This window comes from Nelumbo lutea, chromosome 3 (genome assembly GCF_056320005.1).
Source record: "Nelumbo lutea isolate HS-2025 chromosome 3, American lotus-T2T, whole genome shotgun sequence".
NCBI lineage: Eukaryota > Viridiplantae > Streptophyta > Magnoliopsida > Proteales > Nelumbonaceae > Nelumbo > Nelumbo lutea.
Window position 1 is genome coordinate 41,233,084 of NC_142686.1, and position 16,493 is coordinate 41,249,576.

Consider the following 16,493-nt stretch of genomic DNA (forward strand, 5'->3'; position numbering starts at 1 on the left):
CGGGAGCTCAAGGGGAGTTCAGGAGCGTGTTGACACTGAACTATGCTCTTCAGAAGAGTAGGGAGGCTACTTTCCCCGAGGAGATCGCGACGTGGACCGATCTTCCTTTGAATCAGGTCGCCTGCCGCGCCGTAACACACGCTATGGTGGTAATTCAGATTTCGTCTGCCTTCACTTTCTATCGCTTTTGCTGCTATTGCTCACTTGTTTCTTTTGGTAGGTGAATTCTTCAATTCACGCCTTAGCGGCCCAAGTGGAGAGGAGCTCGCGATAGGCGCGAGCTGTTGAGGCTGCCGCCCATGCTGCTAAAGAGGCTCTCCGTGCCGCCGAGGCGAATACCTGAGCCGCTGAGGCGGCCACTTATGCTGCCGAAGAAGCTGCTCGCGTTGCCATGGCTAGGCAGGCGATGTCTTAGCGTGATGCTGAGGCCATGGGGGTAGTCGTCAAACACATGGCGGATTTGAAGTTGGATTTGCAGCATCAAGTCGAATATCTTCAGGAGGACATCAGGGAGAAGACGTAGATTTTTTCCCAAGGTATTGAAGACGCCAAGAAGAAGGCTGTTGAAGACTATATTGCCTCTCCGCGTTTTGACGATCTGATGGTGGATTCTTACAGAAGGGGGTTCAAGCTGAGTCGGTGGATGATCCGAAACACGTACCCCGACCTCGACCTCGATGTTAGTGCCATATCCACTTCGCGTATAACTCAGGAGATCGCCAATGCTGCCGATGGCGAGCCGGACTCTGAAGGAGAGGCAGGGCCTTCGAGTGTTGTTGAAGTGCCTTCTGATGGCGATGAAGTAGCTCCGGGCATGTAAAGATAATTTTTTTTTGAAGTGCCTTCTGATGGCCAATGTACTCCTGTTTCTTGCAATGGAATAGATAAATCCTTTTGCCCATGTTCCTTTTTCCCAAACTGATTCTTGTCGAACTGATAATGTGCCACTTGTCCGGGTTATTGTACTGTCGCAAAGGCTTTTGCAGCGAACTGATTTTTTGCCGAGCTGATAATATTCCCGACTTTTCTTTGCTTGTTTACGTCGAGGTTCCTCTTGGCTCCGCATCGTGGCCCATAGGACCTTATAGCGGTTTCGTCCACTTCGCTTGGCGGTTTATAGGTAGTATCGCCTTAAGTTCACGATGTTCCACGCTCGAGGTACTAGTTTGCCTTCCAAGGTTTCGAGCTCATATGCCCCCCCGAGCGCTCTCTTTACTTTATAGGGCCCTTCCCAGTTTGGTTCAAGTTTGCCCACGCCGGGTTCGGGCACCATAATCTTACGAAGGACCAGGTCGCTGACTCGGAAGCTTCGTCGCTTTACTCTAGCATTGTAGTAGCGAGCTACCTGCTGCTGGTAGGCCGCTGTCTGGATGTGCGCGAGGTCCCTTACCTCGTCCAGTAGGTCAAGGTTGGTACGTAACTCATCTCCGTTTGTCCGATCGCTGTATGTTTCTAGTCGCAATGTTGGTACTTCAATTTCCGTCGGGATAACTGCTTCAGTGCCGTAGGTGAGGTTGAAGGGGGTTTCTCCCGTGGCGGTTTTTTCTGTAGTTCGGTGATCCCACAAGACACTTGGTAGCTCTTCGGCCCACAGTCCCTTAGCACGATCCAGACGTGCTTTCAGTCCGTGCAGGATGACTCTGTTCATTACTTCCATCTGACCATTTGCCTGCGGGTGTGCGACTGATGTGAAGTTTTTCCGAATCCCCATGTTCTGGCACCACTCTTGGAACTTGATTTCCTCGAACTGCTTGCCGTTGTTGGAAATTATTATACGAGGTAACCCGAAACGACATATTATGTTCTTCCAAAAGAAGTTCTGTACGGGCCGTAACTGTTGCCAGAGGTTCGGCTTTTATCCACTTCGTGAAGTAATCTACTACAACAACTAAGAATTTTCTTCCACCTATTGCTGGCGAGAATGGCCCCAGGAGATCGATGCCCCATTGTGCAAAGGGCCACGGGCTGGCGAGGTATTTGAGGTCGGAAGCAGGCTGATGGTGGATATTGGCGTGTTTCTGACACTTGTCGCATTTTTTACGAGCTCGACAGCTTCTGCCTTCATCGTTGGCCAGTAGTATCCTTGTCGAAGTGCTTTTTGGGCGAGTGCTCTGCCCCCCAAGTGTCCGCCGCACAGGCCTTCATGAGTGTCACGGAGTACGAACTCGGCTTCGGCAGGTCGCAGGCAACGCAAGTAGGGGAGTGTGTAGGATCGTCGGTATAACCGTTCGTCTATTATGACGTATTTGGCTGCCTGGCGCTGCACCCTCTTGGCCGCATTGCGTTCTGGAGGGAGGGCTCCGTCTATCAAGAAGCTCACGAGTGGGTCGATCCAGCTCGGCTCTGCTTCGAGGACGGGAGCGACCTCCTTTGCCCCCTCGAGAATACTAGGCCGAGGTAAATCCTCTATGTACACGGTTCTCATGTTGTTGTGACTTGTGCTGGCTAACCGGGACAGAGCGTCGGCCTCAGTGTTCTCTGACCTCGGGATTTGCCTGATGAAGTGTGACTGGAAGTTGAGTAGGGCCTCTTTTACTTTCGCCAAATATGTGATCATGGAGAGCTCGCTTGCTTCATTCTCGCCCGTAACTTGGTTGACCATGAGCAGGGAATCGCTGCAGATGACCAAGTGCTTTGCCTTTACCTTTCACGCTAGGTTCAGCCCGGCTATCAGTGCTTCATACTCTACCTCGTTGTTGGATGCCGCGAACTCAAAGCGTAGTGCGTATTCTAATTTTGTGCCGCCCAGGCCGCATAAGACTGTTCTAGTCCCGCTACCTTGCTGGTTCGAGGAACCATCCACGTGAAGGATCCAGGGCTCCTTATCCCAGTTCGCGTTTCGCCTAACCAGGAGAGATGCCACACTGGCTGCTACTTCACGGGGTTCAGACTTTATTGGCTCGGGAGCTCCGGGTTCACCCGAACTGGGGACCTCGGGCTCGACCTGTAGGGCTTCGTGGCTGAAAGTGCACTCGGCGATAAAATCTGCCAAAGCTTGGGCCTTAATTGTTGTCCGGGGTTTGTACTGGAGATCGTACTTGCTGAGTTCGATGGCCCATTTCGTCAGCCAACCGAAGACCTCGAGCTTCAGCAAAACTTGTCTTAGGGGTTTGTCGGTTAAGACAACGACAGTGTGAGCTTGGAAGTACGGGCGGAGTTTCCGAGCTACGGGTACTTTGTTTCTGCTCCCTGCAAATTTTTACTAGCATAATAAATGAGCCGCTGGACCCGATCTACTTGTTTTACTAATACCGAACTGACCACTTCGTCGCTCGCCGAGAGGTACAGTTCTAAGACCTCGCCCTCCTCATGTCTGGCTAAGGTTGGTATGGTGGCGAGGTAAGTCTTTAGCTCGTCGAACGCGAGCTGGCAATCTTGGGTCCATTCGAACCCTTTGCCTTTGATTGCCTTGAAGAAAGGCAGGCAGCGGTTTGCCAACTTGGACATGAAGCGGCTCAGAGCGGCTATACAGCCGTTTAGCCTTTGAACTTCTTTTACTTTCCGAGGTGGTCTCATATCAAGGTTGGCCTTTATTTTGTTCGGGTTGACAATGTACCCTAGGAACTTACCCGAGGTGACACCGAAGACACACTTGTTTGGGTTTAGTCTCATGTTATACTGACGCAGAATTTGGAAGACAGAATCCAAGTCTTTTATTAATTCTCGCGAAAACTATGTTTTGACGACCATGTCGTCTACATAACATTCGATTTTCATGGCAATTAAAGGCCGAAAAAGTTTATTTACAAGTCATTTAAAGGTCGCAGCAGCATTCTTTAGCCCGAAGGGCATGACCTTGTAACAGTACAGGCCGAACTCGATAATGAAGCTGGTTTTTTCTTGGTCGAACTGGTCCATCTTAATCTGGTTGTAGCTTGAGTAGGCGTTCAGGAAGCTTAGCAGCTCGTGTCCCGAGGTCGCGTCCACCAGGCGGTCAATTCGGGGCAGGGGGAAGCAGTCTTTTGGGCAAGCTCGGTTCAGGTCGGTGTAGTCGACGCACATGCGCCACTTGCCGTTGGCTTTTTTCACCAGCACTGGGTTGGCTACCCAGCTCGGGTAATGAACTTCCCTTATGAAGTCCGCTGTGAGGAGCTTTTCGACTTCTTCGTCGACCGCCCTCCAACGCTCTGGGGCTAAGTTGCGTTTCTTCTGTCTAATGGGTCTGACTATAGGGTCAGTGTTAAGCTTGTGAGTTATAAGGTCGGGGTCAATACCGGGCATATCTGCCACGGACCATGCAAAAATGTCTAAATTTTGGAGTAAGAAACTCATCAGTTCAGTTCGCAATGGCTCGTTGACGGAGGCATCGATTTGTAGTGTTCGCGCCGGATCTGTAGCCGAGGCCGGGACGACGACTGTTTCCTCAATGGGCGAAACTCGTTCCTCGCCCTGCTCCGCAAGTCGCTCTAGTTCGAGATCATCGACTGCCTTGGTTTTTCCCTTCAGGGCGGCAACATAGCATTTGCGGGACTCAAGTTGGTCGCCCCGCGCTACACCCACACCGAAGTCCGTGGGGAACTTCATTGCCAGATAATAGGTGGAGACCACTGCACGCAGAATATGCGTAATTGGTCGCCCTATTATGGCGTTGTATGGGGAGGGGGTCGCGACCACCAGGAAATCGTGGTTGAGTCTTATCGCGCATGGCATGTGCCGATTTCCACAGGTACTGTTATTTTTCCCAAGGGCCTGACTTCCTCCCCGCTGAAGCCTACCAGAGGAGTGTGAGCAGGTTTCAAATCGCTTTTCTGCAACTACAACTGGTCAAACGCCGATTTGAATAGTATGTCTGCCGAACTGCCTGAGTCTACCAGTACGCGCCAGACTTCAAAGTCGCCGATCCTTAGCTTTATGACGATCGCGTCGTCGTTGGGGTAATGAACACCTCACGCGTCGTCTTCTGTAAAAAAGATCGGTTCTTCCTTCTTCGGCCTCTTGGGAGGGTTCTGCTCCTCTCGGGCTGCTTCGCAAACTGACGTCCTTGCTGCCGTCGAAGTGCATCCTGCCACCACCGAACTGCCCACTATCACGTGGATGGTTCCTCGGACTGGCCTTTCTTCTGGGGGAGGTCGCTGCAAGGTTTCGATCGGTCTGTTGCTCGGCTCTGGGACATTCTTCCCGTGTTCCCATTGTCGACCTGCTTTATTACTATTGTCATAATGTACAAAATTTCTTAAGTACCCGCGACGGATGAGTCCTTCTATCTCGTTGCGGAGATTATTACATTGCTCGGTGCTATGATCGTGATCTTTATGAAAACTACAATATAAATTTTTGTTCCTCTCGTTGGGGTTGCTTTTCAGGCGAGGTGGCCACTTTATGTAAGGGGCATCCTTGATCGTCATCAGGATCTCAGTCCGCCTTGTGTTCAATGGCGTGTAATCCGTCCGAACTGCTAAGGGAGCTTGGGATGGCTGGCTTGGCTTGCCTCTCGGTTGTGGCCTCTTCTGTCGCCGGGGTTGGAGGGCTTGCCTTCTCTTTTTTTCTTTTCAACACCGCCTTCGTTTCTCTGATTGATCTCTTCTTCTGTTCTCATAAACTTGTCCGCGAGCTTGAGGAAGTTGGCCATGGTTGCTGGCTGGCTACCATGTGCCATTTGAACTCTTTATGAGTCACTCCTCTTTTGGTCGTGGCGAGCTGTACCGCGGGGTCTAACCGAGGGATCTGCAAACATGCTTCATTGAACCATTTGATGTAGCTCCTGATGGGTTCTCCCTTTCTTTGGATCACCCCGAAGATACTTTCCTCGGTTTTCGGACACCTTTTGCTAGTAACAAAGTGCACAGTGAAGATCTGCACGAACTGTGGCCAGCTTTTTATTGACCCGGAAGCTAGGTTCCGGTACTAGGTGCGGACCACCCCTCTGAAGGTGGTGGTGAAGGCCACGGACATGCACGACTCGCTTGCCCTAGCGAGGTGCATTTGCGACTGGAACGCGTCGACGTGGTCGTTGGGGTCAAAGGACCCATCATACTTGTCCAGAGAAGGGAGTTTGAAATCTCTAGGCAAGGGGACTGCCAAAAGTTCTGCTGAAAGGGGGAAAGGAACTGAGAGAATGGGGAAGGTTTTTACCTCGCCCGAGCTCGTTTCTTCCTTGCCTCTGAGCTCGGGTAGCACGCGGGTAGCAGTTTGGCGACTTCGCCGACACCTTCTTTGATTGGGCCTGGTGCTGGCGTTGCTTGCCTCTGTGTTGCCAAGCTCGATGGGCCCGGATTGCTGGCCTGCTGCTAAGGCACTAAAGCGGTTCTCCATGAGTGGGAACTCGGGCTTGGAGCGTCGAGGTGACTTTGTTGGCGAGGTTCTTGACCCACCCGCGGGCTGCGAGGCGGGGGTGATCTTTCTTTGCTTTCAGCCCGGGGATGAGGCCTAACTGTTAGGGGGGTTCTGCGGTCGGAAAGCCTCTCCTTGGTGAGGTCGTCCACCTTGGGGGGAGGCCTTGACCGGCTTTAAAACAGGGTGCTGGGGGGGAGCGACTGGTTCAAGGGTAGCTGAGGGAACTATTGTTGATAATGGTGTTGGGAGAGGTGGTGCAACACCTGGTGTTGCTGGAGTTGGTGTTGCTGGAATTGCTGCATTTGGGCCTGCATTGCCCGCATGCATTGCATCAGATCATCTATCTGGTTTTGGTGGGCTGCTAGTGGGACAACAGTTGGTTCCACAAAGTTCGTTTCGATGGGGAGTGGGGGAGGGATGTTCAGCGAGGGAGTCTTCAGAGGTGCCACCGCATGTGGCACATTCAAACTTGGGATCCCATCCACTAAAAGGGGGATGGTGAACTACCCAATGCGCACCGCTGGAGCATGAAGTTGCTCTCCAGTAGTGGTTGTTTCGGTTCCACGTCCGACACTACTGGAGGAGTCCATTTCAGTGTTGGAGTGGGTGTTGGAGTTTTTGAAAGAAGGGTAGGTAGAAGAGATTTAGAGGGAGGCTTTTAGAAGCGTTCCCACAGACAGCGCCAATTGATGGAGCGCAATCCGGTCGATCTTAGCTGTCAACGAACTCGCCTCTGAGCTAGAGCGTCGGGAAGCCTGAAACGGGAAAATGAGAGAACTCAGGGGGGAACCCGGTGTGATAACTCCGAAGATCAAGTCAATAATCTCTCAAAGGCAAAGTATAGACCAGATGGCACAAAGTTCACATACCTTGTTCGTTGGGGGCAGGGGGCTCTTATAATCACTTCGCACACTCGCTCCGAGGCCCTTGTCAGGTCGGGTATGATTACCCTTACGTTTGTCAGTTCGGCCGTCGTCTTTTCTGCTAGGACAGAACCGTCATTGCCTAACCGTCTCTCTAACTGGAGATGGCGGTGTCAGGTGGCGGTGGCAGGTGGCTGTTTAGAGTGCGGCCGTCAAGCGTCAGATCCCAAGCCAGTCAGGTGCGGCGCCCTTGGGAACGGACTTCCTCAGTGTCAGGCATAGTATGGTTTGTTTGGTTTGGTGCCCTGAAGGTGTGGTGGTGAGCGAGGCGAAGTCTTGAGTTCGGAGGTATGTATAGGGCAGGTCAGTTCGGCGAGGGGTATCCCAGGCTGTTACAAGGCAGGCCAGTTCGGCGAGGTGTATCCCGAGCTGTTACCAAGTAGGTCAGTTCGGCGAGATATGTCCCGAACTGTTGCAAGGCAGGTCAATTCGGCGAGGTATGTCCCGAACTGTTGCAAGGCAGGCCAGTGGATTACTTTCCGGTTTGGGGCCAAGGGTGAGTTCGGGCCCCTAGTAGGGAGTTCGGTCCGCTGGTTTCTCCTCTTGGTAAAAACGCCTTAGGCTTGCTTTTGTGCCGAGCTGTTGCTTTTGCCACGTGTCACATAACTGTGAGGTCGGGCCAAATCATCCTTCATCATAATCCTTTTGCAAAGAAGCAAATTTTGAGTTATCACTCTTTGCAGCCTAATGAAAATGAAGAAAGAAAAAATGTGAATACCTTTTTAAAGCGCGAAAGTAGAAGTGTATGTTTCTTCCTTAAGCAAACATTTTGACAGCAAGACAGCAAGATGGATTGGATTCATTGCAAATTGGAATGGATTCCTGAGCAGACCCTTAATGATTAAGATTGAAAAGAGGGAAAGTTCATTTTCATGAGAATGAGCAGAAAAGAGGGAAAATATAGTTCGATTTTGGAAGAATGGAAGCTTGAGAACTAAAAATGGATGAGTAAGTAGAAGTGAATGCTGCCCACTCTTTTTGAGGAGTACATGGACTTCTCTTTGAAAATAGAGGAACTCACTTCTGATATACTATTTATGGAAAATTTAAAAAGCCACATGTATATATATTAAATTCTACCATGAGTGGGTCCTCGCGACCCGCGTTGAATCCTGACCCTTGTCTCAAATATATTAGGCAAAATAAACAGACAGGTAGGAGAGTGACTGTTTATCCCGATGAAATACGTGGTAAGTGTTTGGCCGTTTACAGGTCCCCCATCTGTATCTGTAATATAAAGATTTTTGACCAATGTAGTTTCGGGTAAATTACGATAACTGTATTTTGGGAAGGTTTCATTTTAGGGCTTAAACTTTTAAATGCTACGTTTTATTATTTGAATTTCTATAAATATATATATATATATATATATATATATATATATATTTTTAATTAAATTCATTGAATTAATGTTATGGTGTGGAGTAAAATTTTGAAAATACCTATATTTTAATTCTTTTACTTTTTTTTTTAATGTTCATCCTTTTAGTTTGGGGCTTTGAACACGAATCTGGATTTTCTATCCATGAGAATTCTGCTCACGTCTACCCACAGCACACTATTTCTGTGAATTGGGAACATCTCCCCCTTTATAATAGTAAGTAGGTGGATGAGATATTCTCTATGTGTGGCAAGAGATTTGAACTCTTTGAACACAAATTAGCATTGACAAAGTAAGCATCCAAAGGGAGCTAGAATCAGTTACAAACACAGGGTGCCGACAACTTTTCAACCAGCCGTTGCAGTAGTATTTGGGGGAACATCTTCCTATGAATGGAGTTGGGATCTCTTAGCAAAAATACACATTCCAACAACCTACCAACATTATCCACTACTGCACATCTTACCTTAAGACTGGGACCCGTCATGTATAAGATGTATAGTGTCAGATGATCTTGGGAGGGTGTTGGAACATACTTTGTTAGCAAGTGATCCAGATTCCTATGGATAACAACTGGGATGTTACTACCCATCAAGTGGCTTGTTAGGATGGATTTGGTAGTGTAATAGTGTTTTATTGATTGCAGGTCCCCCTACTGTCAAAAGTTAGATTATACACGAGTCACAAATGGTTCGAATTCGCATTATTGTCATGGATTTCAATTCACATATGTGCCCCACAAACGCTCCACAGCAACAGCTTATCCTAAATGAAATTGGATTCAATCAGTGCAAGCCCCATTCGAACAACCTTTATAGTCTTGCATTGAACATATCTCTCCATGAAACAAAGCATAGAAATACGGAGATGTTCCTAATGCAAGGTTGTAAAAGCTGTTTGAATTGACTGAAGTCAATCTCATCCCAAATGTGTATTTGGAACATCTCTCAGTGATAACTTCGGGAAATATTCCCAATGCACGCTGAAATGTGCATGTGATGCATTTGTGGGCACCCTCTGTGGGATGCAGATTTCATCTCCATGGATTTGCCTAAGTCGATAGGTAGAAAAAAATGAATAATAAAAAAAGAATTGAATATTAATTTAATGAAATTCAACTCAAAGATATATATTTATAGAAATTTAGATACTAAAGCGATACATTTAAAAATTTAAGCCTAAAATAAGACGATCTTCATCAATTCAACTTAGATGGTACTTTTTTTTTGTGACTAGGATTAGCACAATTCTAGATCCTAATCACAAGAACTCTTTCCACGTCTATCCACATAACTATATGTCCATGCATTAAAAATAATTAAAACCCGATTCAGTTAGTGCAAGGCCTTGTGGAACAATCATTATAGCCTTCCAGTGCAGAGATATTCCCGATGCAAGGCTGTAAATACTACCATTCGAACAGTCCTTGTACTGACTGAAGCCAATTCTCCGTGCATAACTAATTGGGAAGTTAAGAGGATGAGATGTTATTGTGGTCAGGAGATCCGGGCTCCGTTAGCACACCCTTGGCTTTATTTTTATTTTTATTTTTTCTTCTGCAACCTTGTCTTTGATTACTCACTTTATCTTCTCTAGAGTCTACGCGGTAATCCGTAATCTAAAAAAGTCTAAACCCCTGGTTGGCTGGTTGTCCGTTACAAGGTCTACTATCTACAGATACGTCTTTTTCTTATACACACTATTTATGATCTATAAGCTTAGACTTCTTACCGAAGCTGCAATCTGGCCTACGACACAATTCAGTGAAGTCTCACAACAACAACAACAACAACTTCAACGCGATCGACTCATTGGTTTTCTCACGATTGAGGAGATGGTTACCCATTTCTTACACTTCATCCCTTTATTCTTTTACTTCCTCCTCTTCGCTTCCAAGGTTTTTGCACTCGCCGGAGGTGACTGCCCTGTTTCCATGTGCAGTAAACTTGATCCGATCATTCGTTTCCCTTTCCGATTACCAGATGTCCAGCCCCAGCGTTGTGGGTATCCCGGTTTCGAACTCAGTTGCGACGATTCGAGCAGAACAACTCTCGACTTGCCGTCTTCGGGAGCGTTTCTCGTCGACAACATCAATTATGTCTCGCAGGAGATACAGCTTCACGACCCGTCCGGCTGCCTGCCTAAAAGGCTTATGGAGCTCGATCTTTCGGGTTCCCCTTTCACGGGCTTCGGCTATCAGAACTACACGTTCCTCAGTTGCTCGTCGGAATTTACTGCATCCCGGTTCAGACCCATCCCTTGCCTGAGCAACTCTACGCGCAGCGTTCTGGCTATCGCCTCTGTGAGTCTCGCTAGCATGTTAAGCACACTGTGCGAGATCATGAGGAATGTTTCGATTCCAGTTTCAAGGCCGCCTCCTTTTGAATCTGGGTTTTCATCTGAGCTCGGCGATGTCCTTCGTCTGACATGGGAGACGCCCAGCTGTGGAGACTGCGAAGCACGGGGTGGTATATGCTCATTCACCACCAACTCCACTGTCGGATGTTTCGATAGAGGTAAAATCCATTTCTTATTGTTATCGTTATAATATCAATTCAACTCGGTAAGTTTGTATTACGAAGAGTTCTTAAATCTCAGAGCACCTCTTAAATCTATAACGTATAACGAGTGGCAGTCAATGTGGCAAAACAAAATGGGTTTTTTATGGTTTCCACACTTCCACCAGGTCAAACTCTTTGCCATGTGGCAAATTACGGCCACAATAGACCATCTGTATATGCAATGGTGGAACAAGATTCCTATTTACTGCATTCAGGTTATTTGAAAAACAAATTTAAGGCTCAGAATATTCAAGAGAAATGCAGAAATGTTTGAACTCCGACCACCCCGTAACCAGCAATATTTATATTGTATTAACTGTTTGGTTCATGGGAATAGGGTCTGAAATTGTAGTGGGCCATTTCTATTCTAATTTTCAACTGTTTGGTTGAATGGAATTGAAATCCTATTTCCATTTTCCTTAAAATTATATTTCCTTATTTTAGGGAATCATCATTTTCTCTCATTGCTTGAAAATAAAATCCCATTTCAACTAATCCATTCTGATTCATGTATGAACAAAATAAGGGGAATACACCATTTCAATTCCGAGTCCAATAGGGTTTGATTTCAATTCGAGTAATGATTATGGAACAAATGGACTCGGGATCCATTTGGTTTACAGTCAGAATTGGAATGGTCCATTCCCATAATCTATTTGATTCAGACAAGAATGAGAATGAAAATTAAAATCAGCAGAAATAAAATTTCATTCCCAAGAGAGTAGTAGAGAATGGACATTCCCTCAAATGGGAGAATATCATTTCAGCAGGAATGAGAATGGAATTTTAATTCTACCAAACCAAACAGTTGGAATTGGAATAGTCCATTCCTATTCGGATTTCAGACTCTTATTCCCGCAAACCAAACGCGGCCTAAGAGTTTAAAGCGGAAAATTTTGGAGACTTACGTCATTCCTTCGGATAGGAAGCATTGAAAGAGAGAGAAGGGCGCTGCCCACGTGGCTATTTTTAAGACATTTTGATGTGCCAAGACAACCATGCATGTATATCAATCATCGTGTTGTCACTTGAACCTACCTTTTGGTGTAGTGAGTGACCTGCAAAAGAGGTAAGAGAATGGTAAAAAGGAGAGACCAAGTTGCGGGGAAGTAGGGTTTCCTTTCCTGATCACATGGGGCCCCTTGTTACTAAACGATGGAAGAAACTAGAGATGTTCTGGAGTGGAGACACAACTTGTCAATCCATTTCCTTTCTCGCTTGCTAAGTTTGAAATTATAATATAGGTCCGACAATCCAACATACTCTCATATATGATACTATATATATCATGGCGGTTTAGTTTATTGCGGAGGTGAATATTTTCTCATTATTTTTTTTTTATTTTTATATTACCCCTTTCACATACATTGTATTTGCCCTATAATAGACATTTGACAATCAAAAGTAAGAAGAAATGAAAAGAATTATAAGAAGTTACAATATTCCATTAATCGGTTTGAATAAATAATGAATATAACTTTACATGTGTGCATCATCTTTTAAACCAAATATTTGATTCTTTTCTTTTTTTTTTTTTTTTGGTATTAAAACCAAACATTTGCTTCCAACCCTTTGTTTGGGATATCGGACAGTTGCTTGTTACTTATGGCCATGTGGCCATGGTAAGGCAAAAAAAAAAAGAAAAAAAATCTTATCTGGTGCAGTAGCATAAAGCATGCATCCAAAGGAGGCCTCCCATTCGTTTGAAAGTTGAGAGGGTAGGGACAAATAGTACCAACTCCTTAATATTTTAACACTAGAAGACAAACCCCATAAACATATGGTTAACAGGAGCCAGCCTATCCCTCAGCCTTGTCCATGTCAACCATCATCTAGGTCACCTCGGCCATTGCGGGAATTCCCTTCAATGGCTTCTACCATTTCCAACTCTAGATTAAAATTCCTGAAAGGCTGCAGCATGTAATCCAATATGTTGATATCCGAAATTAATAAAATCAGATTTGGATTTTACAATTTATATTTAACTAATAATTAGATCAGATTTGAATATGATTTCTTTGATTAAAATCCAAATCTAATAATATTAGAAATGGTAATTTCTACCCTATTCAGCGGATACTCGCTCCTACTCCCCCTAAGGGGAGGGTTTTTCCCTTTAAAAAGGATTTTGGGGCAGGGACGAGTTTTGGGATTTCATAATTACTCGTGGGTACAGGTGCGGTATTTTCATTAGGCTAAACCCAACCCTCCCTCCCCCCAACTCAGGTATTATTGGATGGCATATGAATATATAATATTTTGAATGTTACATGAAGATTATTTGATAATTTTTGTTTTTGACATGTTTAATTAAATAAGTAGAAATTTTGATCTTTGTTCATGCTATATGTTACCTGCTTCTTACTTACAAATAATAGAAAATAATTGGAAATTAGATGTGGATGCTGGATCCAATTGGTCAATCTGACTCACCTCACCCTCAAATGTGGTAGGTAGGCTCAGAGAGAGTTTTGCATTTTCATGTAAATGTTGCATTTGGGTGCAGTGTAATTTTATTTGCATTAGTACAAATGCTTGGAAGTGTAAATGAAAAGAATGCAATTTCTGATTTAATTTCGTTTTGGTTTTTTACTTTATTGTGTGTCATATCTTATATTACTTTATTTGTATTGCAATCAAACAAAATAAGGTAAACTTTGAAATAAAAATAAATTAGAATTTGCATCCAAATTATTTGTACTTCCATAATTTTGCATTGGTGCAAATAAATTTACATTGCAAACAAACACAACCTAAGGCTGTGTTTGGAAACAATGCAAATGGAGTGTAAATCCCAATTTGCACTCTGATTCACTTTTGCTTGTGTTTGGCAACATTACATTTATGCATTGACAAATGACAGACACATGCATATTTAAGTTGATAATAAGATGTATAAGTATATAAAAGAAGTAAATGTGCATTCAAGTGGGCTTTTGATAAAAAAAGAAAAGAAAAGAAAAGCATATGTTTTATTGGAATTCATGTTTACATCCATTATAGCTAAAAGTCTATTTGGTAAGAAAATAAATTTGTCAGTGCAAAATTAATACAATTTTACAATCTATATATTTGCATTCACACTTATTTACATCATTTCCAAACACAGTCTAAAAGTTTTTAGATTATTTTAAGAAAGTATGGATTGAGAGTTAGAGGGAGCTTCGTTCCTGTAATATGTTATATATGGCTTGATGCTAAGTGAATAACATGTTTCAGGCAGTACAAATCATTCACCCAAGGGGTTTCCAGTCTTCAAAAGAATTGCACTAGGCATATTGATACCCTTGATGATGCTCTCTATCTGTATCGCCAGTTACTTGTGTGCAGCAAAAAAGTGGATGTGGAACGTTGTTGGACCCGAGTCCGACAACCACCTGCCTCAAGAGGCTGCTGATGCTGTGATCCCGCCACAACCCATGATTATATTTACTGGTTTGGATGAGTCCATCATACAATCCTACAAGAAACTGATTCTGGGTGAGAGTCGACGCCTTCCCGGACCCAACGACCGTGTTTGCTCGATATGCCTGTCGGAGTACCGGCCGAAGGAGACACTGAGATGCATACCCGAGTGTCAGCATTGCTTTCACGCTGATTGCATCGACGAGTGGCTGCGACTCAACGCTACTTGCCCTCTCTGTCGAAATTCCCCGTCTCCTGTTCGTTTTGCGTAATTACATTCATGTTCACATTTCTTCATCTTTCGCCATTTTGGGTGGCAAATGGTTGAAATCTTACCTATGTTTTGGACAATTGTTAAAATTTACCCTGAAGTTTGGTAATTGTAATCACTTCCTCGAACTTTTGGATTAGTTGCAAGTAAATTCTTCTATTAGAATTTTCTAAAAAAGAGGCTCAAAAATATCCAAAAACTATTGAGGCTGGTTTGACAATATATATATATATATATATATATATATATATATATATATAAACTTTATTAAAACAAAAAAAAAGAGTATTTAAATTTGCATCTTTATCTGATTGATATAAAGGGAAAATTTAGAAGATAAATCAATTTCAGAAAAGAGATGGGAAGGATTTGGGGTAGCCTTTCATATGTAGAGAAAACTTGGAAATAAGCATTTTGGTCAAAACTAACTGCATGGGTATTTTGGACATTTTCATTTTTATTTTTTTTTGAAGATTCAAACAACCAAAATCTACTTGCAACTATGTCAAAAAATTGAAGGGAGGTGATTGAAATTACTAAATTTTAGGGAGAGTTTCAATAATAATCCAAAATGTCAAGGAAGATTTCAATGATTTACCTTTTTTTCTCTTCGTTATAATCTAATTGTTTAATATTACCTAGCTCCGACCTCATCTTGGGAATTTTTGACAGTTTTCCTTTTCAATGCTCTGTAGACTTGAGTTTGGATATTTTTGTCCAGTTTCTCAATGTCAATATACTTTCACATTAATGAGTTTGAATCTGTCAATAACAAAACAAATTGTTAGCTATGTAGATCATAAAATTCACACATTACATTAAGGTTATGTTTGGTTTGATGGAAAAGACAGGGAAAAGAAGGAAAAGGTAGGAAAACCCATACAAGTTTTCTAAAGATTTCTTTATCTTTTCCTTCCTTTCCCTACATTTTCCTTACCAAACAGTCTTTAATCGAATTGTAAGATTGACTAGGGATGCATGCATGGTCCTCTGCCAATAGTATGTGTAGAGTAATTTTCATTTATCTAGTATTTGGATTGTTTATTTTTCATGTTTAAACCCTCCGTGTACATGGTAGGTAAAAGGCCTTTGGTAGGAGGAGTTGATTCTCATAAAATTGCACAACAAAACTTTTATCAAAATAATCATTCAACCAGCTGTTAGCTAGGTGAGGACTATTTGGATTTTGAGAGGGGGAAGATGCCAATCTTCTTTTTTTAAATTTATATGGATCCATTGGAAATTTATTTCTCATGGGTATCACTTACTCTCCTAAGTGGGTAAATAACTTTTTCAATTCTCAAATGGAGGGAAAATTGTCAACACTTTGACATACAAAATTTTCCCTTTTAATAATGGATTTTCATGGCTAAAATGGTCATTATCTTATTTACCTGGGAAATAAAAGAACATGGGTAAATGCACTTACTTGAATAAGTGTTATCTTATAAGAGTTGTGCTGAAGGAGTTAAAAGGGTTAGGAAAGTCTCAAAAATTCCACCATTATATTTTCAACCTTCAATATGCATGTGATACACACCGATACTTTGTCAATATATGATACTGGTTGATTTTTACCAAATATACATACATGCATACATACATACATACTTGATTGATTGGTTATTAGTATTTTAGATTTCATGCTATTATCGTGCTTGGAATGCAAATGACAGTTC

At 43.8% G+C, this 16,493-nt stretch overlaps 1 protein-coding gene across 1 annotated transcript; it reads left to right on the forward strand.

Annotated features, from left to right (window-relative positions):
* The first annotated feature begins 10,120 nt into the window (after positions 1-10,120).
* Positions 10,121-14,991, forward strand: LOC148864469 (putative RING-H2 finger protein ATL21A). The gene is made up of 2 exons (XM_088975648.1): positions 10,121-11,093; positions 14,358-14,991. The coding sequence occupies exons 1-2, from the start codon at positions 10,283-10,285 to the stop codon at positions 14,813-14,815; spliced, it is 1,269 nt and encodes a 422-aa protein (XP_088831774.1). The 5' UTR covers positions 10,121-10,282; the 3' UTR covers positions 14,816-14,991.
* The last annotated feature ends 1,502 nt before the right edge of the window (positions 14,992-16,493 follow it).

What these genes read in the sequence shown, in the direction of transcription:
- LOC148864469 (XM_088975648.1), top strand. Translation starts at nt 10,283, where the DNA reads ATGATCTATAAGCTTAGACTTCTTACCGAAGCTGCAATCTGGCCTACG. An exon ending in TGTCGGATGTTTCGATAGAG is followed by an intron (nt 11,094 to 14,357) that starts GTAAAATCCATT and finishes AACATGTTTCAG; the next exon opens with GCAGTACAAATCATTCACCC.